The sequence below is a fragment of the Delphinapterus leucas genome, chromosome 19, assembly GCF_059928025.1.
Source record: "Delphinapterus leucas isolate spDelLeu-1000000601 "Yukka" chromosome 19, BTC_Dleu_Yukka2, whole genome shotgun sequence".
In the NCBI taxonomy this organism is placed as follows: Eukaryota; Metazoa; Chordata; class Mammalia; order Artiodactyla; family Monodontidae; genus Delphinapterus; species Delphinapterus leucas.
This window is the reverse complement of record NC_143147.1, coordinates 62,965,526-62,990,769: the sequence shown is the minus strand read 5'-3', so window position 1 is coordinate 62,990,769 and position 25,244 is coordinate 62,965,526. Positions and strand designations below refer to the sequence as shown.

At 41.1% G+C, this 25,244-nt stretch overlaps 2 protein-coding genes across 6 annotated transcripts in view; one reads left to right on the top strand and one right to left on the bottom strand.

Annotated features, from left to right (window-relative positions):
* Positions 1-1,876: 1,876 nt before the first annotated feature.
* Positions 1,877-24,665, bottom strand: ACOX1 (acyl-CoA oxidase 1). Of its 4 annotated transcripts, none has more exons than XM_022589553.3 (14): positions 24,268-24,665; positions 23,833-23,992; positions 19,024-19,184; positions 10,348-10,455; positions 9,033-9,152; positions 8,777-8,892; positions 8,194-8,363; positions 7,101-7,263; positions 6,304-6,494; positions 5,857-6,036; positions 5,613-5,718; positions 5,338-5,481; positions 4,973-5,179; positions 1,877-3,962 (listed from the first exon to the last, which is right to left on the bottom strand). In XM_022589553.3, the coding sequence occupies exons 1-14, from the start codon at positions 24,374-24,376 to the stop codon at positions 3,912-3,914; spliced, it is 1,986 nt and encodes a 661-aa protein (XP_022445261.1). In that variant the 5' UTR covers positions 24,377-24,665; the 3' UTR covers positions 1,877-3,911. The 4 variants fall into 4 exon arrangements, with proteins under 4 accessions (XP_022445261.1, XP_022445260.1, XP_022445263.1 ...); XM_022589552.3 differs by lacking the exon at positions 19,024-19,184 and adding an exon at positions 13,031-13,191 and having other exon boundaries at positions 24,268-24,664; XM_022589555.2 differs by lacking the exon at positions 24,268-24,665 and adding an exon at positions 13,031-13,191 and having other exon boundaries at positions 23,833-23,947.
* TEN1 (TEN1 subunit of CST complex) overlaps positions 24,571-25,244 on the top strand; it is a 16,174-nt gene continuing 15,500 nt past the window's right edge. Inside the window, exon 1 of one of the 2 annotated variants that reach the window (XM_022589564.3) lies at positions 24,571-24,770. The gene's annotated coding sequence lies outside the window, so the exon portion shown is untranslated. The remainder of the gene's footprint in view (positions 24,771-25,244) is intronic. The other variant, XM_022589562.3, reaches the window with a different exon arrangement.

Below are 25,244 nucleotides of genomic sequence, written 5' to 3'. Positions count from 1 at the left end.
TATTTGTTACCTCATCTGTGAAACAGTTGACAGTAATGTGGCAAAACAATTTATTTTGGTTCAGAATTCTTTTTATAAATTAAAAAATTTATTATTATTTTTCAGTTATTTTTGGCTGTATTGGGTCTTTGTTGCTGCGCGCCGTCGTTCTCTAGTTGCGGCAAGCGGGGGCTACTCTTCGTTGCGGTGCGTGGGCTTCTCATTGTGGTGGCTTCTGTTGTTGCGGAGCATGGGCTCTAGGTGTGAGGGCTTCAGCAGTTGTGGCTCGCGGGCTCTAGAGCGCAGGCTCAGTAGTTGTGGTGCACGGGCTTAGTTGCTCCGCGGCATGTGGTGTCTTCCAGGACCAGGGCTTGAACCCATGTCCCCTGCACTGGCAGGCGAATTCTTAACCACTGTGCCACCAGGGAAGTCCCTAGTGTGGAATTCTTAAAATCCCTCCCAATTTTCCGTGATCTTCCAGAGATAATCAGTGGCTCACTTAAATTTAAGGCAAAATCAAAATCAAACAAAAATCCCTTCAAATCTAGGAATTTGCAGGTCTGCAACAGCTAACATCCAGTAACTCTAAAATTTCCTTATGTTTCTAAGTTTACTATCATGGACCACAAAAATAGGTACTGAAAGTTTTAGTTTGGACAACTATAAGCAAAACTCCACCAATATTTTAAAATGAAAATACATTTTCGTCATTTACAATGACTTGGTCTAATCCTCCAGGAATGGATCAGTAAATATTCAATTAGCTGAGATGATCTCTTTGTTATTCCATGAAAATGATCAAAACCTTTATCTGAGGAGACTCAAAAAAACTCTTCTCTCAAGCAGAATCATCATTCTCCTGGCACTGGTCCTCTCTCCAGCTGCAGCAGAGCTACTGCTTGAAGAAAAGCTATAACTCCTTCCACATGTATAAAAAGATTAGTGGGTGTTACAGGCCATCTGCATCTAATCCTCTCCCTTTCTACTAGGATGGATGGAAAAAACTCAGAAAGGGGTAGGAGGAACTTTGACCAACAGTCCATCGTCTACGGAATTTTTGTTCCCCAGAGGACTCGAGGATGATGAATCTGAATCTATTTCCCCGACCATGCCCTGCACTGACGAGAATCCAAGAATTAAGATCTAACATTGGTAACTTTAGGAACTGTTAAACACCCCTAGGTATATGGCATCTGAAATTACAAGCAGTGAGTTCTCAGAAAGTACCTGAATGTGGTTAATGTTGCAATTAAGTGAATGTTCTGAAGATAAGCTGCTACTTAGCAGTACTATGTTCTGAAGACAGGAACGTGAAGTCCCCCAAAGGCTTTGGGGCCAACTGTGCTTTGAGGTCACTAATATCCAAACACTTAAGTACACCTTGGTATCTACTGAGTAGAGCATGAAGTAGAACTCCAAATACGTGAGGAAGTATCAACCTTCATCCATTACAAATAGCAAAAACCTCTATGAAACTTCAAAGGCTTATATAAGTATCATCTAACAGAAAAATCTCATTAATTCTACTGAGATTTATCATCATTTTGGAGATTAGGTTGAAATTTATCTGTACTCTTTGTGAAAACGGCTCATAAAAGAACCCAACAGAACCAAACTTATCTGTGGCAAAGTCTGGCTTCTAAGGGACAGCAGGCTGGGTCTGCTGCTTCCTTACGAGCAGCCAAGAAACCTGTATTCCTGCATGGACAGAGCACTCAGATACTCTGCAATGACAGCATCACAGCCCATTCAGCCTTATCTGCTTAGGCAGTTCTCACTCCTTCCTTTTTTTTGTTTACTGTTACCTACACCTGCATCTTAAAATTCTTCATAATTTAAACTTATGTTTAGTTATGTGGCACGTTCTTTCCATCTTGATAGTAACAAATTAGTGAGGTTTTACGGTATCTTTATTCTTTAATTACAGAGGACAAAGTTCAAGACAAAACATTCCAATGTTCATAAAAATACGGTCAACCTCAGATTGTGTTTAAATGCGACTCAAGGTGCTGGACTGAAGGTGGCTCTGTGGAGTCCACCACCTGTTCCAACCTGCTTAGATCCCAGACCTATGCAGCTGGATTGGGTGGGTGTCATCTCAAACGCCCTTAGATCCTGACTGTGGATATCCCTCTGTGAATAAGATTTTTAACCCCTATTTGGAAACTATTCTACATTTAACAGGTCAACATTAAGGAATTTGAATTTACTCTCTGTTATTTCCCAGAATCTGATCTAGTCAAAGATACACCCAAATGAGATGAACACAGTGCTTTTTCACTTCAGTCTTAACACAATGACCAATCAGTGCTCCTGGTGGAAAGATTACGGCTTGTGTCAACTGACAGTATTTCTTCTGCTGGACCTTATCTCCTATTACCCGTTCCACTGGGATAGATTTTATGGCAGGTCCCAAGACAGGAACTACATTTCCACTGAATTACATACTACATTCTCAAGACTGATGTTAGAACAACTGGTTTCATGAGGCAGATGTCACAAAGAGTTATAACAAAAACAAAAAATCAAGTGACTTGTTTTACACTGATTTTAAGAAAAAATTCATTAAGAGATACATGTTTAGCCTTTAAATATAGAATGATTGTATAAATTAGATTTCAGCTGTTTAGCAAGTCAGAAAAAGCTCCCAGAAACATACTGAAAATAATGCCAGATATACAATAAGAAACGGATTTCCTATGGAACTTCCATTTATCCTTTAGCCACAGTTTCAATGATTATATTTTCTGATCCAAAAATCAGAACACGTGGTTTGTCAAAGGATCTTTCTGTGCGACTCCTGGGTGTAAGAGGCGGCGAGTGGTGCTTTCATTTTTGTGAGGCCAGACACTGTAACCACCGAGCATTTTAACAGCTTGCACCAAAGTGACAGAATAGAGGGAATCTGGATTGTTCCAGAAAAGTTAGTTAATATGGTCACCAAAGTTACAGTAACCATAACTGATAGCTCTTCCTGCCCTTATTCTACTAAGAAGGAAATGTGACTCTCTTTTTCTCCTTCTTTTTGCATCTCTCTCAGGAGAGGGAGAGAGAGGGAGAGAGAGAGAGAGGGAGATCAAGATTTGGAGGTCCCATCAGTTGCCAAAAGTTATATGTAGAGATAACTTTGCTGCTACCCCTTCCCAAGGAGCCGGGGCGAAGGGAGTTGTACTGCTACGAGAGCAGCAATTTAGGGAAACCCTCCAGTGGAAGATCAGTTTCTAATCACATGGGGCAGTGACCCGCAGTGGCCTGTGCTGAAGAAATCCTTGTGTTAGAAAAGTGCTACCGTGAACAGGTAGACAGGAACTATACACCAGCAAAGGAGGGCAGGCAGGAAATATGCCAATGTATCAAGCACGCGCGCGCGCACACACACACACACACACACACACACACACACACCAAGTTTCCTGATTAGATTCTTTCCCCAATCCCTCTTCTTCAGTCCTGCTTTCTAGCCAGCGCCCACGGCAGGAGTGGTAGGACAATTAGCAGGAAAGCTTGGAAGGGTTCTACCCCCACTTAAAAAATACCTTTGCTTAAAAACACTTGCATATCCAGTGATTAGCAATTGAGATGTGAAAATAATTAACTACTTAGTAGTTAAATTCTACGAATTATCAAAAGTCCTGGCCTCCTGGGATCAGCAGCATTACAGATGGAAGTCACACGGCATTTCTTAAAGCTTTTTCTGAATGCTTAACAGGTCTCTTTCAGCGTTAATTGCACTTGTAAAACACATCTGTTTTTTTCCTTTAATCCCAAATCTGTTCTTTTTTTTTTTCATTTATAAAAAGAGAAAAGGGTCAATTTATCATTTGCTCTAGCTTTTCTAAATTTGATACAGATTCCACATGAATTTGTGTGACAGGTATAAGGGGAGTAGAGTACAGTTACTTTCGGGAGATTGAACTTGTCCTCAAGACACTTCAGAGCTTGGACTGCAGTGACTTTAGGTGCTTGTAGTAAGATTCATGGACCTGCAGGGAAGGGAGAGAAAAAATTACTGATACGGAGTTTGCAATTTAAAATAGCATACCTGGACTTCCCTGGTGGCGCACTGGCTAAGAATCCGCCTGCCAATGCAGGGGACACGGGTTCAAGCCCTGGTCTGGGAAGATCCCACATGCCGCAGAGCAACCAAGCCCATGCACCACAACTACTGAGCCTGCGCTCTAGAGCCCGCGAGCCACAACTACTGAAGCCTGTGTGCCTAGAGCCCATGCTCCGCAAAAAGAGAAGCCACCGCAGCGAGAAGCCCACGTACTGCAATGAAGAGGAGACCCTGCTCGCCGCAACTAGAGAAAGCCTGCGCGCAGCAGCAAAGACCCAACACAGCCAAAAATAAATAAATATATTAGTAAAATAAAATAAAATAGCATACTTTTAATCAAGAAATTATCTGAACCTTATTTGGATCCTGATTCAAAAAAATCTGAAGTGGGGAGAAAAGAAGAATTGAGCTAACTGGGGAAATCTGGACACTGACTGGGTAGTAGTTCATGATATTAAAGAATTACTGTTAATTTGTCTAGGTGTGAGAATGGCATTGTGTTTATGTTTTTTAAGAAGAGTCCTTATCTTTTAGAGATACATACTGAAATATCTATGAATAAAATTATCTGATATCTCGGGTTTGCTTCAAAATAATTCTTAGCTGGGAGGTTCAGATGAAATGCAACTGGCCATGAGCAGACAGTTGCTGAAACATGACAAAGGGTACAGGGGAGATGCACTGGAGTATGCTATTTGTGTATACATTTGAAATTTTTCAATTGTTGCTAAATAGTTGGGGAAAACTAAAAACCTGCACACTGCAGGAAGACCTTGTTCCCTTCAGAACCTGCTGCTCAAATAAAGAGACTGTCCGAAGTGGCCATGAGAGCTTTCAAAGCTTTCACAGATGATCACTCAGAGGCCTTTCCTGCCTTAATATTTAAATGAACAATTTCAAAAGGTGAAAAGACACTTTTTTTTTTTTTTTTTTTACCTCTGTGCTGTTCAGTGGGGATTTCTTGGCCCATTCAAACAAGTTTTCGTACACATTCCCATCATAGCGGCCAAGCACAGAGCCCAGTGTCACATCCTGAAAATCAAATGCATCAACCAGAGCAACAGCGTCAGGGCGAATCACAGTCAGTAACTCCTTTACGCGCTCGTTCACTTGGGTGATTTGAGACTCTGTCATGATGTTCCCCTAAAAGAAACAAGCAAGCAAACAGAGATATTGCATAGGTACGTATAAATATATTCATATGTGTATATATACACATACAACCACGAAGTAAACCACAATTATTTCTCTATAAAAAATTAAGAAATACATTAATAAAAGGACTTAAACTTAGAAAATACCTGAAGAAAATCCCCTGCGTTCCGACTGATTCCATACAGACAATACAAGAGACACAAATTCCTTAAGACGGCTTGGATGGATTTCTCTTGAATTTGGAGGAGTTTTTCTGAAAAGAGCTTAACTGCCACATAGTGGCAATGTGCCTAGAAAAAAAGAAAACACCAGAGTGCAAGAACCTTTGAAAGACTCAACAGTGATACAGTTTCTGCACTAAGAAAATGAGGCGGGTGGTGAAGGACGGAGAAGGGGAGGGGGAGAGAGGACCATCGCTGACCTCACTTGCTTGAACGAGGTCAACGGAAGTTAGGTTCCATGCTACCTCCTTGCTTTTTCTGTGAATCACTTCAGTTTGAAGGTTTTTCGCAGCAATTTCTACTAATCTGTTAAAAAAAGAAAAGAACTAGAAAACTGGAGCTCAAGGAAGCGATCGCTAGGACTTGTGCCTCCCGCCTCTCCCATCAAGCCCCTGGCCACAGAGGCCTCCGTGGCCCTGTCCCAGCTCTTGAGGGTGTACTCACCTGGCCGCACGAAGCTTGTACGCTTCTGTCAGGCTGTCAGGGCTGTTGATATCCACCACGGTTGGCCAGACGGCCACCTGCTGTGGCTGGATGTGCTGGCTGGGCAGGTCATTCAAGTAGGACACCATGCCACACACCAACTTGCCTGAGTGCACCTGGTCATAACTTTTCATCAGGAACCTGAAAGTCACCAGGACACATGCTTTCAGCAACTATGCTTCTCATGAAACAGAAATAAAACGAACTCCTGAAATGACTTTAAGCTGTGGGACAACTGTTTCATACTAGCCTGACCCCAAGAAAAAACCGTGGGTCAGGATGGAAGGCAAAAATGACATCTTTCTGGAACAAATATAATGAGAAGAGAAAACATGGGAATAAGAACCAACGGAAAGGACTCGAACATTCTTGAGAACACATATGAGAAATCATGAATTAGATTCTCACCGGGCCGTCTGTAGCATCATGACAGTGTTTTCTCCCTCGAAGGTGCAGGTTGGGGTAAAATTGACATAAATATTTGGAAGTCCACTGCAGTGAGAATAGCCATGCCCGCCACAAGCCATCCGACATGCTTCAATACCAGTGTTAGTCGTCCAGGACGTGAAAGCCTTCAGCCCGGCAGTGAGGGCGTGAAGCTGAAGGGGGAAGCACAGGCCATCAGAACATCTGTGGTGCTGACAGCCCGCATTCCAATGAGACACACTTAGCCTCACTTAACAGCACTTGTCACTTTCAAAATCACTTGGCAGGGACGTCCCTGGCGGTCCAGTGGTTAGGACTCCACGCTTTCACTGCCAGGGACCTGGGGTCCTGGTCAGGGAACTAAGATCCCACAAGCCACGTGGCGTAGCCAAAAGAAAACAAAACAAAACAAAACAACCAAACAAAAACCAAACAAAATCACTTGCTACGCCATGTAAACTGAAAAGCATGCTCATCTGATTGGCCTGAACCAGTAACATTCCCACATTCCCTTCTGAACTGTTTTACTTGGCAAAAATGGCACCACTTAAGTTCCTCTGATTAATAAATGACCAACATGGTACAGTAATTCTGAAACTTAAAAACAAACCCACGCATCTTCACCTTTGATCCACTCTCAATTAGAAAATTTTCTCTATATTTTGAGAATATATGGATTCTTTTCAAGACATCCCAATGTTTAATTTTCTCTGGACATGATCCAATAGGCAAATATGAACTAGAAGGGTGCCCACAAGGGAACAAGACATGACGCAGACCTCAGGCAGCTCACTCAGGTCCCCTTGGCTGATGTCTTCATTAATCCGATGATAGGTCTCTTTCATGTATGCGCCTACAAACTGGAAGGCATAGGCAGTGGCCAGGAGGGGAAAGAGTTTATACTGCTGGGTTTGATAATCCAAAATCTGTGGTTCTGGTTCACTAAAGCACATAAAAAAAGGGGAGAAAAAATTAAAGGCCTACACAGAGCTTACTATGTGCCAGGTTCTGGTCTAAGCACTTTGAAAGACTAATTTATCGAATCCTTATAAAGATCCTGTGAGGTTAACTTTTATTACCCCCATTTTACAGATGGAGAAAATGAGAGGTTAAGAACCTACCCAGGGTAGAGAGCTAATAAGTGGCAGATCCTTGATTTAAATCTAGGGTATCTGGCTACAGAAGACCACGTCCTTAACCACCTTGATGAGCTGCCTTAGTTGGACAGGATTTTCTAGCTGACTTTCATATTTTTCTTAGTCTTTCCAATCTAAGAAAATTGTATCTTATGGCAACTTCCGGAACCAAAGTTCATTAACTTCACAGGAGGAAGACAACGTTAAAGGGGTCTAGATGGCTGAATAAACTATATTCTGACCACAATTTGAGGAGACCCAATGCACTGAGTTAAATATTTGAAGTCTAAGCAGGTCTGCTCTTATCAATTTCTTTATTCCTTCTTTAAGAGTAAAAAGTTTATCAAAGAGTCATGCCCAAGTAATAGGCAGTTGTAAGGATAAACCATGTCCACGAACACAACAGAGAATCAAGTTTAATGTCACTTTCACTATACTCGATTTGTAACTGTTAGTAGCAACTAGAATCTTCACACCACCTTCAGTGTTTTCAACATTTCATTTATAAAGCTCAAATAATATTACTGTTTTTCTTAGAAGGTTAAAAGTAATAATCAGGTGGTTATTCTCAGCCTTCCACTTAAGGGAAGTCTAGGTTCTCAGACTCAGTACACTGCCATCCTAGCTAATTTTACAGCAAATGCACTTTCTCCACAACACATTTGGGAATTTTGATATTTGGATGGGGTCCAAGCCAGGTCTTCAGTACCAAGCTCATCTCAGACTCCACCCTTACCCTGGCTTGATTTCAGACTGATGCCTCACGGCACTGTAGCGGATGGCAATGGTGCATGCCTTAGACAGACACCGAGCGGATTCTCCCACAAGGAAGGACCTGATAAACACCATGGTCCCGTAGGTCAGCTTGTTACTCAGGGGTTTCACGTATGTGCCATCAGGCTTCACCTGGAAAAAGAACATGAGATGGATGCTTCCCTCTGTTAAAACCAAGTGGCAGTTTGGGCAAGTCGTTCTCCAAGTGTGGTCCCCAGAAAGGCAGCATCAGCATCACCTGATGCTCAGTCCCCACCCTGACCTCCTAAATCAGAAACTCTGGGGGCCAAGCACTCTAGGTTTTAGCCAGCCCTCCAGGTGATTCTAATGCATGCTAAAGTTTGAGCCCCACTGGTTTTGCAAAACAAAACATGCTCTTCATACCTGCCAACTGCTTTTGATTTCATGGTCATAATAAAAGCAGCTTCAGAAGTAAAAATCTGTTAGTACCTTCTAAAAGAACAGATCCTTCTAACCCCGTGATTATCAACAGCCACTGAAATCCCCGTTTGATACCTCTCCTCCTATTTTCTGTCTAAATATACCTGAGCGTGCTTCATCAGCATGTTTTCCCTGGGAATGCGATAATTGTCCATCTTCAGGTAGCCGTTATCCATCTCATCATAGCCAAATTTGGGGCCAATGTCTCCAACAGTAATACCTACCGCAGATGAAAGTCACAAGGTGTTTATGCTCTGGGATTCCTGGCTTCCCTCCTCTTCTTTAGTTATGTATTATACTGTTTGCAGAAGAAACTGATTGGTTTAATTTTCACCTCAACATCAGATGAACAGTTCTAACCTGGTAAAGGCTTATGCGTCCCAAGTTCACGAATAGGTACAATGAAGGCATGTAATCCATAGCATTTCCCCTGCGTGATGAGTTGGGCGAGTACTATCGCATGATTTGAAGTCTTTCCAACTGCAACATCAAAGAGAACAAGAGAGGGAAGTGAGCAAACATTTTTACATTTTCATAGAAACAAAAGAGGGGGAAAAAAAGCCTATGTTAAATATAACACTAGATTCCATCAATAAAGTGTGCCCAGAGAGCTTTTCTTATGACAGTGTCATGCCTAGTTTTCAGGAGGAAATCCAGTTAAGCTGATAGTTGTTAAAATTCATTGAATTTTGGCAAAGCAATCCTTCATTTTTTAAATATATATAAACACATTTTTAATTGAGATATAATTGACATATAACGTTGTCTAAGTTTAAAGTGTACAGCATATTAATTTGATAGCATTTTTAAAAAGTAGGCTTTTCTACTTATTTTTCATTCATTTACATAAATAAATTTTTAGGATAATTCTAGAACATTACTTTAAATTACATCCTTTTTCTCCCTTAAGGCAGGGCTTTCCAAAACAGTAGCCACTAGCCACACGTGGCTGTTTACATTTAAATTAATTATAATTAAATAAAATAAAAGATTCAGTCCCTCAGGTCAGCTAGCTACATTTCAAGTGCTCAAAAGCTGAAAGTGGCTAGTAGCTACCATACTGAACAGCAAAGACAGAGAATATTCCATCATTGCAGAACGTACTATGGGATACAGCTGCTTTAAGAGATTTTTGGTTAGCGCATCCAGAAATATTTCTTTTTTTGCATGCCAGTTTTTTTCCTATCAAAACGTAACATTCCATATTAAAATATATAACGTGAATAATAAAATCCTTCAACCACTAATCTCATCTGAAATATATATCCTAAAACAATAACTCAGAATGGAAGACGATATTAAATAAATTTCATGTCAAAGCTATTTATAATAAAAATTTGAAAACAACTCAAATGCTTTCCAGTATGGAAATGACTAACCAAACAGGGAAAACTAAATTACTTTAAATGATGACTATGGAAACTATGCTAACACACGAGAATATTTAAATGAAAAACCATGAAAAGCAGAGTAAGATAGCTGCCCTTTCTGCGCTTTGTAAAACATATAAATATCTGTAACATGCAACACAAGAGAATGTGAAATATCTTAGAATAGTTTAAGCTCTAAGAAGCTTTTTCTATATTTCAAAATTATATTCTCATATAAGCTCTACATTCTAAACACGTTATAATAAATCTTAAAACATCCAATAACTGTTAAAAAATTCACTTACGCCCACCAGGCCACCACTTGATGGAGGTCACAGTAGGACTATTAAGAATGAACTCCTGGGTTTCAGGGTCATAAGTGGCTGTGGTTTCCAAGCCTCGAAGATGAGTTCCTAAGAAAATGAATTACACCTACTTCAGATAGAATACAGGAAAAAATAGGTACAGGGTAAAATCTCCTGCCCAGTCCTTTAAAGCTCTAGCATCTCAGAGAGTAACAAAATCTAACAACAATAAAACATCTGTAGATGAACTACAAATGGTTAATAACCAAGATACGTAATTTCCTAAGCTTAATTAATATGTAATTTCCTGATTTGTTCCTATTAAGCTGAAAATATAAATGTCAAGCATATTCCATTTCTGTACTTGATTTAGTGCACTTCTGTGGCAGTGGATATGGAACATTTATTTAGATCAACCAAAAGAAAATGTAAAATAAAGGCAGATTAGAATCATAGTTTCGTAAGGTCACAGGATACGAATTTAACAGGGAAGTTAACTGACCTTTTAAAGGCATATCTAAGTTGTTAGTGTGCCAATTTCAACTCATTTGTACTGTGTCTACCACACCAATGCAATGTTCTGGAATTCTGTATTATAACAAAGAATGAGAACACGTGACAGGAAGAGACTCGGCTAAAGTTCTTGTAAACTGAGAATTTATTTCAGAATGAATGCTAGAAAGGAAAACAAGAACTTAAAAAGTTATAACCAGGACTTCCCTGGCGGTCCAGTGGTTAAGACTCCGCGCTTCCAATGCAGGGGGCGCGGGTTCGATCCCTGGTTGGGGAACTGAGATCCCACATGCCTTGCAGTGCGGCAAAAAAAAAAAAAAAAAAGTTATAATCATTATGCGGAAAAGACTTGGAACAGTCACTTTTTTTAATTTCTAAAAGTCCAATAATAAGGTCCAAGTTCACCCTGCAGACTCAACACTAAGCCTTAACTTATTCCTGGCTGGTTCACTAGTGTGACTAGGAAGAGTTTCCATTTTATGTACAATGGAGACAGACAGGGATTCGTGTTTTAAATCCTAATACAATCGTGCCAAAATTATTTGAAAAAAGTTACAGAAAAATGTTCTAAGTGACACCCTCCCTAGTAATACTATCCTGTAGCCAATGCTGAGAACCTTTTACCGAACTGCTTTGATAATGCCAGATCTCATTAAACACTTAAACTGTGAAACACTTAGAAACTCCCGAGTTAAATAACGGAAATGGACAGTTTATGTGTGATCCACAACGTTTCCCTGTGTGGGAATCCAGGAATCAGACACTAAGACTCCTTTCACCAAAGAAGAAACTTTTATAGAAAACGAGGTAGCATATTAAACAGAACAGGTAATGACAAAACGTTTTCAAATGCACAACTGAATCAAACAGTATTCCACTTCGAGTTTTAGGAAAATCCTCTAAAATACTATTTACCACAGAAGCTGAAAGCCAAATTAGCAATCAAATGAAGATGAAGTTGTACAGGAATAAGGAGCAAGTGGAAAATATACACTAGACCAGCTGTTCTGAAATGTCTGAGTAGGAAAAGAGAAGCCAGAAGTAAACAAATGGTAAACACAGATACCAATGTGGAACGGATGCTACCAGGCACAGCCACCACCTCCAGCCCCATCCAGTTCACAGGAAAAGACAGGTGAGGGATGGAAAGAAAAAAAAAAGGTGGTACAGGGACTTCCCTGGTGGTGCACTGGTTAAGAATCCGCCTGCCAATGCAGGGGACACAGATTCCATCCCTGGTCCGGGAAGATCTCACATGCCGCGGAGCAACTAAGTCCGTGCACCACAACTACTGAGGCTGCACTCTAGAGCCTGCGAGCCACAACTACTGAGCCCACGTGCCACAACTATTGAAAGCCCGCACACCTAGAGCCCGTGCTCCACAATAAGAGAAGCCACGCAATGAGAAGCCCACGCACCACAATGAAGGGTAGCCCAACTCTCCACAGCTAGAGAAAGCCCACGCACAGCAACGAAGACCCAACGCAGCCAAAAATAAATAAATAAATAAATAAATAAATAAATATTTTAAAAAGCAGAAAGGCAGTACATACAGAGTGTGAAATCAACTGCCCGGACGTACAACTTATCTTATTTTTTCTAAACTGTGGCCAAAGCCACTTTCAGAACTTTACTGAATTTACTGAATCAAGGCACAAATAATGTCAAGGTACAAAATGCTGCATGTTTTGGTTATATAAGCCACTCATTTCCCTTCAGCAAGTCAAAGAGCACACATTCTATTAATCTGTATTTCTTTTGCAATCTGTGCAAGTTCATTAAGGTATCAGTAGCAAAGATAACCAGATAGTAATGAAGAAAAAGAGATGGGTTCAGGCTCTATATACAAACAAATTCCATACAACTTCAGTAAACTTGAAAAATCACTTATTAAGTAAGGCCTGACTTGTAATTCTTGACCTTCTGAAGGGGAACCATGAATAATCAATCAGCATGTCTGTGATAATATAAGCTTTTATTTCCACCGACCAAAGCACTGTCTATGCCAAGACTTGTATGTGTGAAAACCCTGGCCGCTGCAGAAAGACTGCATTTAAACAGATCTTACACAGCACGTGGATATGCCACTGCTGACACGTGGTGGACACTCCATGCATGCTAAGCTCGAAGAGCCCCGCCCAACCCAGAAGGTAGACTGAATGCACCGTACCATGACCCATCTCTGTCTGGGCATAAGTGCCAATGATCTCCAAGTTCCAGGTGGGCACGAAGAAGCGTTCCTGCTGCTCCTCGGTTGCCTGGTGAAGCAAGGTGGGCAGGAACATGCCCAAGTGAAGATCCAGAGGCCCAGACTGCCCTCGGTGCACAAGGCTTCAAAGAAATACCAAGGATGGGCATTTGAGAGAAGAGTCATCAGGTGTGAGAGAATCAGCAATTTGAACAAACAGAGCAAGGGAAGGAGAAAAAAAACCCTTCTGTTAAGTATGAATTAATGGGTGGACTTTATCATGGATGGGAGCACTGCCCTGTCTGTATTACTCTATAACTCTTAGCAATTTCCATTTTTCTTATGTTGGCGAGAAGTATTTTCTAAGGCTACTCATCTCTAAAGTTAATTATTCTTGGAAGGGATTGGCTACCGATGCCAAAGCCTGTGCAGCACAAGACCATGTGCGCAAGGCAGAGGATTCGAGCCTTGCAATTAAAGTAAATAAAAAACCTGAAAAGGCTGGGTGGAATGGAGAATTTAAGTTGTACAGTGACTTATTTATTCTAATGAAAAGTTGAGACAGGAGAACATACTGGTTCTCTTGGACAAAAGTTTCTCCAGGATCTAATTCCAATAATGCTTCTAGGCTAGAATCTTTTCTGTTTGTCCATAAAGCATCCAGCATTAATCCACATTCCTCACATAATTCTGGTCATTTCATTTGGATCCATCACAAATATCCAGCCACATGCTACTGAAACAACGTAATACAAAAATTGACAGTGCTCTTCATCCCAATAATTAATTTCAGAAATAAAAAGACATGTGATTTTTAGTGAAGACCGTAACATTTACAAATAACAGATTCATGCATAACAAGCTCTCCATTACAATTATACGGGAATTATCAAAAATGATAATAAACATGTTAGTTGTCATTTTAAATCCACTTTCTAAAGTCATTCTTTTCCATTTAAAATTTGCAGGTGCCTTAGACTTTTATGTGAATTTATTTCTAACAGGAAATAGTTCTGTATGGCTTTGTATTGTTGCATGCTACTGGCATTTTATTTAACTTCCAGCTCAAAATTAATCAATTCTATGTTACTCTTACTGTGCCCATTATCTTAGAAATGAGCCTAAACATTTCAGTTTCAAAACTTCTCCAACTGTTCCACCTGAGGAGGAGAATAATCAGGACAGGGTGCTCTAGGCAGGGGCTGACATGTGATGTCTTCCAAAGAGGGCGCGGGGTGGGCTGAGCTTTCAGCTAAGCAATTACATAAAGATTGAAGAATGCACGAATAACTTCCTCATTTGACAGAGAAATTAAAGCTGAGGTGAATTATGTATCTTCAGGTCAAAAAGATAATGGCAAAACAAGGACAAGAATCTCATCTCCTAATCACGTCTTCTAGTGCAACCTGGGCTGAGGACAGCAGTGGGGACACTAGAAAGACTTGCCAAAATCAGAGCTAGACTCGGAAGCATCAAAGTGGAAATCCTGTAAGATGTCACCACTGGTGCAAACTGGGTGAAAGGTTCAAGAGACGTCTCCGTGCTATCTTTGCAACTTCCTATGACTCTGTAATCATTTCAAAATAAAAAGTTAAAAAAAAGAAAAAAAGTGGAAATCCCTGGAAAAACACATTCCAGGGATGAGAGAGTACCTTTCACGCACAGACAGGAATGTTAACTGTGCTGTTTTTAAAAGAATGATGTGTAGGAAGAAAAATTAATGTGCGCCTAGGAGCTAAAAGAAGAAAACTCTGAAGTAGGACTAAAAGCTGTGGCCTGGGGCCAGCCACTCACGGTGCTGGGAGGCTACTTTCCATGACTAGAAACCAGAGCGATTCCTGGTGAAGGAGAGGCCATTCAGAGGCGCCCATCAGACTCGTCATGGGTGGGCGTGTATTTGGGAATAATGAGGGGCACCAAGGGTTACCACAGAGTACACTCAGGAGGGCAGGGGTAAAACTACTTATAATCAGAAACTGTCTTGAAGCAAAAAAATGTTTTCAGGAGAAAAATGTCTCTTGTGACTAGGATAAGGATTATTCAGAAGTGGATGAAATGCAGAAATGTTACAAGGAGAAAGTGACCTGGATAGTTTTTGATTTAAATCAAGTATTTGCTATACCCTTTATGCATGATAAAGATCATATATTATTTTTAATTAATTTATTTTAAAATTGCAAAGCACCAACATTTTGCTTGGTAAAGAGCTGGAGTCGATTCTTTCAAAACCGGAACACCAGAAGGCCTTCCCAGGCTCTCCTACATGATACAGGGCTGGGAAGGCTAGCAGTCAATACTGAGGACAAAATGATTAGATTAATAATATATGAGAAAGGAAGAAATCAAAATAGCATCTCCATGGACAGTATGATTATAATCCTAGGAAATCAACAAAAACAAAAGACCATCAATAATAAATGAATTTAGAAAAACCAGGATTAAAAAAAAAAAAAATCACTCATTCTTATCCATTAGAACCATTCAAATAGAAAACCCTGGTAAAGAGAAAGGTGATTTATAACAGCAACAAAATATTTTAAAAATCTGTTAAGTAATTTAGCTCAGAATATTACAGATTTAATTAAGAGAAAATATAAATACCTAATAGGATGAATAAAAGATATGAAAATGGACAATAGGAAAGAAATTGCTAATTCTTGGCTGAGAGGACTAAATAAAATGAATACTTCCCAAGAAAATACAGGGATTTAAGGTAATGGGTTTTAAATTCCTACAGGATATGTTTTCGAACTTGGCAAACTGAGATCAGAATTCATCTAGGAGAATAAGTATGCAAGGACACCAAATACATATAAATTGAAATATAGCAATAGTAGGCTTATTCTTTCAGATTTTTAAATATCTTGAAAAGCAACAATGAGCCAAAGCTTATGATGCTAGGAGAAAAATAAAGAAAAAAATTAATGTAATATATTTAAGGTTCCATAAATAAACTGAAACTATTACAAAACTCTAAGATGAACCAGAAAGTACGTAACAAGGGGAAAGAGCTACTAGTTAATAAACATAAAAATAGTATGGGGTTCACTCATCTCTGTATCATACACAAGTCAAAGCATTAAACACAAATCAAACAAACAAAAAAGGGAATCAAATAGAAGATAATTATCCAAGATACGGGAAAAAGAAAACTTATACCTACTCAGAGAAGGATGCACTGAATACATGAGGCCAAAATGTTTAATCAAACAGAGGCAACAGAAAGAAATATTGGAAGGATACAATAAAATCTTGTAAGATCAATATGCAGATCCTATGTATTCAATGCTCAAAGGAGAAAAACCCAGTTTACAGTAAGCTAAACATGTAACATCCAGGCTCACTAGCACTGGAAGAATTAAAACGTTAACTCTTAGATATACATAAAAGTAGCAAAAAAACAAAGTAATCATGTTGATAGGACTATGGACACACAAGCACACTAAGTACATCAAAACTTGTTCCACGTCTTGAGCAACAGAAGCTATAAAGTGTTCATTCCCTTCAGATGTAGTAATTCATTTCTGAGAAAGATATTCCAAAGGCATAACCCAAAGAACACAGTTTCTGTAAAGAGACTGATATTGTTATTACTGACAATGGAGAAATTAGAATACCCAAGGAGCAAGTCTCATGGGAAGTCCAAAAGGTAAGAGAATCCCTCCTGGAAAAAGAAGACAGGAGACTCTCGGAGAGACAGAGCAGTGAGTTACAGGGAGAGAAAGATTAGTGACTTACAAAATCGAGTTTACTATTTATTTTTCAAGTTTCAAAGGAAGTGTATTTTCACATTTGAGTATTAGTGATGGGAATTTGCAAAGAATCTGCACCACCATCTTCAAGGATGGTAAGTATGTACTACATAAGCTCTATTTTCCTTAATAATTAAAATAACAATAACAATAATAGAAAAGGCAAGAAGAATTCCTATTAAGTGGCCAGAACGTGAAATGATCAAATACCTGTGAAGACCAAACACACTACTTGCTTTGTGACCTGGAGAAACGTACAGTCAGGATAATACCCCTGGACCACGTCCCAGACTGTCCCTTTAACACCAGAATCCCAGGAAGAGGGCGCCCTCCTTGGCCCAGGCCTCTGCCTTTGATTAAGGCTTGAGCACTTACAGACCAAATGTGTGTTGGGGCTTGTGTGCCTATACAGACAGGTGTGTATTTAGAGGAGGGAAGACACAATTCTCGAGGGAAGAGAGAAAACTGGTGACCTAGACTTTCTGCAAGTGGTTGAATTTTAAGATTCTTGAGGATTCTGGAATAAGCCTGAGAAATTTTGAGTCTCTCACTTCTCAGCGGCTATCTAGAGGTGAAAGAATCCCAAACTCGAAGTTATAGCCAATTCTGTGAGAACACTTAGATAATCACTGTTGACCAATGTTCCAAAGTCTCAGAATTTAAATGGTCAAATCTTCATCCTGTACAAGTTGCTCTATTTCCAATCCCGTTGATGTTGAAGTACTTTTTATATATTCTACATAAGACTGTACTATCACAGGATGCAAATTAGCCAACAAACTGACTGGCTTCTCTGGAAAAGAACAGCAGTCAGTGAAGCACAACTAATACGAACTGACAAAGTTCCAGCAAGAAACAAGACCTAATCTTAAAACTCTGTTCTCTAAATAAACCATAGAGATTGAGACAGAGTTGGTTCGAATACAAAAAAGCATTCGAAAACTAGAAGGAATAAGGGAAAGAAAACTCTAACAAATACAAACTCGCCCAGAGCAAAAAAGGACCTCAGTCCAACATTCCGGGCTCCTCAAACCAGTGAAGTTCAAGTCTTCATTTCCTCCTCTCTTCCTTCAAAGATACATTTGAAATGTACCTTATAAATAGAGGCAGAAGGATTAGACCAACAAGAGATACACAGATCAGACTCACTTAGCCTCACAATAGTTTACATCTTATGCCCCCTATTTCAAAGCTATCTCAAGATAACAAAACACGAGTGCACACTCCAAGAGAGGAACATTGTAGGAATGTGATATTCCTTCCGTTAGGACACCTTCCTTCAGGTCTGTCATCTCAGTGTTGACCATCCTGAAGATGGCCATGGGTGTTTGGCAGGGTGTTCATAAAACTGTACCATGACCAGAATCTGCAGTTCCCACAGGCATTATGGGAAAGAACATTTCCTTAAACCAATTTGCAAACCAAAATGCACCAAATCAAACACAAAAATGAAGTCTTCCTGATATCTGCATCCTTTTCTCATTCTTTTTCTTTACTTTCCTTTATTTACATAAGGGAAGCATTATGAACCGGGCAGCTCAAATTCCAAGACACTCACACCTGTCAGTGGCCTCATCTATGAAAACAAACCTGTTTCACAAGACTAAACACAAAACTTTTTGAAAGTAGCCAGGTTTTTAGGAACAATTTAACCAAGAATTACTGGTAATATAAAGTCCATGGACATGAACAGAAAAATGAATAAAAAGAAATGAAGAGCATCGTGGACTTTTTCCCAAACCATCTCACAACCTTCACCACTCTAACCCTCTGCCCCTTTAAAATCCGCATCTTTAACTTCATTAAAGCAGAGCATCTTCCAGATGTTGCTGAGGCATGAACCCTCTTAAGAATTTGCAACTAAGTCTTTAATCAGACACCAATACAATGGGGCGCTTTGCCGTATTTTCAACCCCATCTTTCCAAACTGCTCAACACCCATTTTAACGGATGTATGCAGCAATGGTAACGAGCCTTAAAAAATAACAATGACAGATGCTTCAGGCCAGAGTCTTGGACCAGTTTAAGGGGAAAGAAACTATCAGAAAATAAGAGGCTGAATTTTATTTAAGATTTAACAATTTAAAAATAAAATCCCAAATGTGTAGCAGCAGAAAAAAGTCAAATGCCAGGAGTCATTTTTGTTTGTTTGTTTTGCCAGGAGTCATTTGTTAACTGAAGTCCTGAGGTGGGTTACCCGCTGAGCCTCAAACGTGGACTAACCGTGGCCCATTTCCGTCTGGGCGTAGGTGCCAATTATCTCGAGTCCTTTGGATGAAAGCAGCCATTTCTCTTGCTGAGCAGTGGTGCCCTGATTCAGCAAGGTAGGAATAAACATGGAGTAATTGAGGCCCACAGGTTCCACAAAATTGACCAAATGTAGTCTACGGGAGAGAAAAGAAAAGGATCTCAGCCTTACTCTGGAAACTGCATTCTACTACCAATCCTGCCAGATGGCTGTAGCCCTGAGGATGAAGGTTAGAAAAATTTAAACCTCTTTCTTAGGAAATTAAGACTAATATTTATCATTTACTACCTAAAAAGCCAACAGCAGAATCTAGTGGAATCTCTTCTCCCCCTAGTCATTTCAGGGCCAGAATTCTGAATTTCATACTTAATCCAGGAAGCAAATTCTACCATGTTTTAGCCTCAACCCCCTTTTGTTTATTATATTGTTGGTGTTATTTGTTGGTTTGATATTTTGGAGGGTCTGCCTATTTGTTTTTGGATTATTTTCAGGTTTTACTTGTTTTGAAAATCAAAAGACACTCCACAGAACACTTATTTGTTGACCTGTTAACAAAATGTCCCAAAGAAGAATAATTTATACTATCTTTCCCTAGTAACTGAAGCAAATGTCCAGGATAGTACATATACATTCTGGGGCCAAAGCACACATCTCTAAAGGTCTTCAGAGCTTAGAAACGGCTAAGTAGGTAATGTGAGTGTTAAAAATTTATCACAAACAGTCTTTGAAAATTATTCCAGATTAAGGGAACTCTAATCATAATGAAATTCAGTCTTCAACGATTTTCTCACAAAAGAGAATCTGTGAGATGGTCAAAATACGAGTTACGTATACTAGTCAGCCTCGGCTACATTGTGCTGTAGATTTTTTAGGGGTCTATTCTGTCAGATCTATCTATATAGAGAGCTTCAGGGGCTTCCCGGGTGGCGCAGTGGTTAAGAATCCACCTGCCAATGCAGGGGACATGGGTTCAAGCCCTGGTCCGGGAAGATCCCACATGCAGCAGAGCCACTAAGCCCGTGCGCCACAACTACTGAGCCTGCACTCTAGAGCCCGTGAGCCACAACTACTGAGCCCGTGTGCCACAACTACTGAAGCCCATGCGCCTAGAGCCCGTGCTCCGCAACAAGAGGAGCCACCGCAGTGAGAAGCCCGCGCACCGCAAGGAAGAGTAGCCCCCGCTCGCCGCAACAGAAAGCCCGCACGCAGCAACAAAGACCCAACACGGCCAAAAATAAAAATAAATAAACTAAATAAATTTATTTAAAAAAAGAAAAAAAAAGAGCTTAGGGTACAAAGTAAGTACCACCTAACTGACCCTCATGACTTTTCAAGGGATGGACTGGAAGCAGTGTCACCGCCAGCCTATCCTGGCTTGTACAACAAGCAGAGCATGAATTAAGGGAAAGTGGGGGGTAGGCTGCCAATTCACATCTGGGGAGGCCCTGAAACCATCCCACCACCTTTCAGGGGTGCTGGGGACAGATTCAAACATCCAAGGAATGCCTGGACTAGTCAACATCAGAAATGCTTTTTAACCCTAAGGTTCTATGATTTTCACACAAATATCAAATATTAATTTAAACTGAGGGTTTCCCTGGTGGCACAGTAGTTAAGAATACACCTCCCAATGCAGGGGACATGGGTGCGAGCCCTGATTCGGGAAGATCCCACATGCCGTGGAGCATGTAAGCCTGTGCGCCACAACTACTGAGCCTGTGCTCTAGAGCCCGTGAGCCACAACTACTGAGCCCACGTGCCACAACTACTGAAGCCTGCACGCCCTAGAGCCTGTGCTCTGCAACAAGAGAAGCTACCGCAATGAGAAGCCCGTGCACCGCAACAAAGAGCAGCCCCCCGCTCGCCGCAACTAGAGAAATCCTACGCACAGCAGCAAAGACCCAACGCAGCCAAAAATAAATAAATAAATTAAAAAAAAAAAACCTTAAAAAAAACCACCTTAAACTGAAAGGAGAGAAAGAGGGGAAAGGAGGTATAGGAATACCAACCAGCAGCAACTCCCTGCTGCTGTACTACAAAGAGAAGTAAGGCTCTTTGCAAAACATATTCATCACTAAAGTGGAGACAAGTAACGAGGAGATAAATGTAGAAACTGGCCTCTCAACGGCAAGGGCACCACAGCACTCCCTCACAACCATGCTTTACTAAAGGAGGAAATGAACCTGCGAGCATTTCTGAGAAATAAAACCAGTAATTTAGGTGCTAAAAATGGTGGCAATATAAGACACTCCCAATCCCTTGACGGAATTGAGGAGGCTCTGGGTTGGTAAAATGATGACACTGACACGAAATAATTAACTCTAGGAAACTGAGAGGGAAAAATATATGACACAAAATAAAGACTGTCAAATACTTATGTTTTCATAAACATACTGAGTTTTTTTTTTTGAGGCCACTTGAAAGTTAACTCGGGCTTCCCTGGTGGCGCAGTGGTTGGGAGTCCGCCTGCCGATGCAGGGGACACGGGTTCGTGCCCTGGTCCGGGAAGATCCCACATGCCGCGGAGCGGCTGGGCCCCGTGAGCCATGGCCGCTGAGCCTGCGCGTCGGGAGCCTGTGCTCCGCAGCGGGAGAGGCCACAACAGTGAGAGGCCCGTGTACCGCAAAAAAAAAAAAAAAAAAAGTTAACTCAAGAACAAAATCTGAGTGCTTGTTTTTAAGTTATGTTTAATCCCTCCTGAAGATGCTTTTCAAGCAACTAGCTTTAAAAACCTAATAAGGATAACAGAAACCATGAATGATTCTCATCAGAATTTTAAAGTACTTTTAAGAATATTTTACAGTTTTTGCATAGCAAACAGTATAGTTAAAAGACAAAATTACAGGAAAGGGCATTAGGAAAGTAACTCCTATTCCCCAAATAGCAAAGTCTTATTTTCTCAAGGAATGGAGAGATGAATTCTTTCACTGCTCAAGTTGAGAAATCTCAAAGTACTTTACTAATACTTTAGTCAATTTCAACATACTCTCATGAGTTTTATTTTGTGATAGAGAAATTGGATGTAAAAGAGACCAGTAAATGCCCCAAATCCCCAGAGAAATATTACTATATATCATTAATTATAGTATCCTTCTCCTCACAGCCAATTTTAGCATTTAAGAAATCTGATGCATCTCACAATTAATGGTACATCATAGTTAACTTTGTTAGTGATACATAAGACATGGGTGTGAGTGACAATCGATGGCGTTCAGTAATTGCCAAGACTAATTTTCAATCCCCTTCTCTAACACACATGGATCTCCCCGTCACATCCCAGAAATACTGGAAAGATGTCAAAGTGTATGCCAAAGTTTGTACTTTGTATTTCGCAAATAGTGAGGTATGTGTCATAAAAAATGATACGCAGAACAGTTGGCTGATGTCCACTGATCTTTAACTCACATAAAGGACTTTATTTCATTGTGACTTCACCGGAGTCTGGTTACACGTTGTGCACCACCACAGATCATGAAATCTTCTAACCAACTCTGAAACACACGGCACCAGCCATTTTAAAGTAAAACAAAACAAACCTCCTCTTTTGTGTTGTTTTAAGGAAGAATAAAATCTTACTAATTTTTTAAAGTTCACAGACTGAACTCAGGAAAATTAGAAACATAATCTTCTAGGAGTTATTCCACCTCAATATCCTCACAGCCATGAGTTACAAACTTTAAAAATAAAAAAAAAGCATTTGGAAGTTAGTAAGTACTCTGGACTACCAAATTAACTGCATTTTTGTAACTAAAATGGAAAGGAGTTCTGAGTGTGGTCCTAAGGGCTGGAGTAAATCATTTCCTCTTGACAATAATAACCAGGTCAAATAGAAAATAATTATATACCATATGTATTTGCAGCAGTAGTATAGGGAGGAATGCCTATTGCTACATAAAGGCAGAACTTGTAACATATTTCATTTTTCTTGGCTCTTAAATATGTACCATTCACACCATTTATTCTTTATTGATGAAAATATTGGAGTTCTTCTAAAATGTAGAGGCCTAAAACAGGAAATGCCCAGGAATAAGCGAGAAGTGTAAGAGATGCTGAAAGTCAAAGAAATCTTGTAAGATCTTGTAAGAAATCTTGTAAGATCATATAATTATAGTGTTTATTTACATAAAGGTAAAAAAACTGTGTTTTATTTCTAAAAACACAACAAAAACCAGATGGTCTGAAAAAAGGACATACTCTTTCAGCAGTAGGACCAAGGCATGTTTTTATGAGGTCTTGTATGACAGGGGAGCCATTTAAATACCATCACCAGATTCAACAATGTTGGGTTCTTAGAATACTTTATACTCATTCTAAGGTATGACTAAAGTTCTTCTTCATCCACCCATATCTTCCATTATTTTAAACTCAAGATCTACACGCATATGAAAATACGACCTGTTACTGCTCCAAAATATTTAATGTTTGGTCCTTGCAACTGAAAACATCCTTCCAAATGCAGCTTCTAAACTTAGCAGGCCTCCTTCTTACAAAAAGCAAAGTCATTCTGCATTTAAATCACTCAAAATTGAAACATCTGGACCGAATTTGTATGATTCTTGAGATAGAAAATTATAGCATTTCCATGATCAACTTTTTACAAATGCCATCCCTTTAAAAGGCTTAAATACAAAAGTAAACATTATTTTCGACACAAATAACTTGAAAATGGCGTGAAAATATGCCAATTCGAGTCTTCAAACGTCAAGCACGATGAAAAAGGACACCGCAGATTGCGGATTTGAAGTTTTGGCTTAGACACTTGATCTAAGCTAAGGCATACCTACTTTTTAAACCACATGATTTCAGCAGGGTCTGCGATGTTAAACTTCCTCATCTTCTCCACCATGGTAGCACTCTTCCTAACAGCCACCTCGTAACGCTGGCTACGACTGAGGAAATTCAAGTCCTCATGCTGGAAGTCTGGGTCTTTCAGAATCAGGTTCTCTGGTAGGGAGTTAAAGGATATCAAGAGGAAGACAGAAATTCAGGGCTCCGTTAAAGCTCCCTGGGTCACAGCAGGTTTCAGACTCACGGGCACAGGTCCCCTCTCGTTATAGGGGATTCCCCCCGCCAGAGCCGCCCCTGGAAATGGGGGTCCAGGCTCCCCTAAAGCTGGGCCAGAGGCTGCGGCCTACGCCCTACAGCGTCCCCCGATTCCTCCCGGAGGGAGTCTCAAGCTTTGCTCGGGGAAGGAAGGAGGCCTGGCCCGCCGCCCTCACCGATCTCTCGACGGCGCCGGGTGTTCTCGGGGCTGCCGTCCAGGACATGCGTGAGCAGCTCCGGGTTGAAGCTGGCGGCGGCCCGCTCCTTCTGCAGGTCCTGGTTCATGGTGACGGCCAGCAGAGGCAGCTGAGGCCGAGGCGGCGGCAGCAGCGACAGCGAGTGTCCGCACCTCCAGAGCGGGCCCAGCCCTAAGAGCCTCCCCAGCACACCGCGAGTCCCCGCCCCGTTCGCCTCGGCCCGCCCCGGCCCTCCCTTTCTCCTTCACCGCGGCCCCTCCGCGCGTGACAGACCACGGCCGAGGCGGAAGCGGCGCCGGGGCGGGCGGGTCCCCTGCTTTCGGCCAGGGGAGCCTTTGAGCGGCGCCCAGCTAGGAGACCCTGGAAGAAGGTCAAGAAATTGCCCCGGGGGAAAGCGAAGCGTTCTCCGCAACCCGCCCCTCCGTCGTCACGTGGTCACGCTGGGCGGAAAGAGGGAACCCAAGGCCAGGAGGCCCAGAAAGGTTCGCGAAGTGGTTGGGAAGGGGCGGGACTACGAGGCTGAGGAGGACTGCGCCTGAGCCTCGGGACGCGGCCGCCCCGCCGCTTCCGGGTCTGCGCGCCAAGGCATCCCCGGGAATGAGATGGGGGAGGAGACTCAAGGCTTGGGGCGGCGAGCCCTCGTGCTTTTCGGAGCTATCGGGGAGGTCGTAGCGTTTCCCAAAACCTTCCAAGATTGGAGAAAAAATGGACGGGAACAAGGGTCGCACCGGGGAGAGGCTCCAACTATCGTTTGTTAAGATAACGGCATCTTTGCTGCCAGAGGCGTGGGCCGCGGGGAGCTGAGTGTGGAATTAGGGGCGCTCTCCCCTGTTTATGGGGTGAGTTTGGACTTAAGAGTGGCAGTGTGCTTAGAGGTCTTTGAAAGGAGACTTTTTTGTTTTCACAATTATCGTCATCAAAGTAGTAAAAGCACACGTTGAAAAAAGCTAGTATAA

What these genes read in the sequence shown, in the direction of transcription:
- ACOX1 (XM_022589553.3), bottom strand. Translation starts at nt 24,376, where the DNA reads ATGAACCAGGACCTGCAGAAGGAGCGGGCCGCCGCCAGCTTCAACCCG. An exon ending in CCGGCGCCGTCGAGAGATCG is followed by an intron (nt 23,993 to 24,267) that starts GTGAGGGCGGCG and finishes ACTCCCTACCAG; the next exon opens with AGAACCTGATTCTGAAAGAC. An exon ending in GACGCATAAGCCTTTACCAG is followed by an intron (nt 8,893 to 9,032) that starts GTTAGAACTGTT and finishes CATCTGCGGTAG; the next exon opens with GTATTACTGTTGGAGACATT.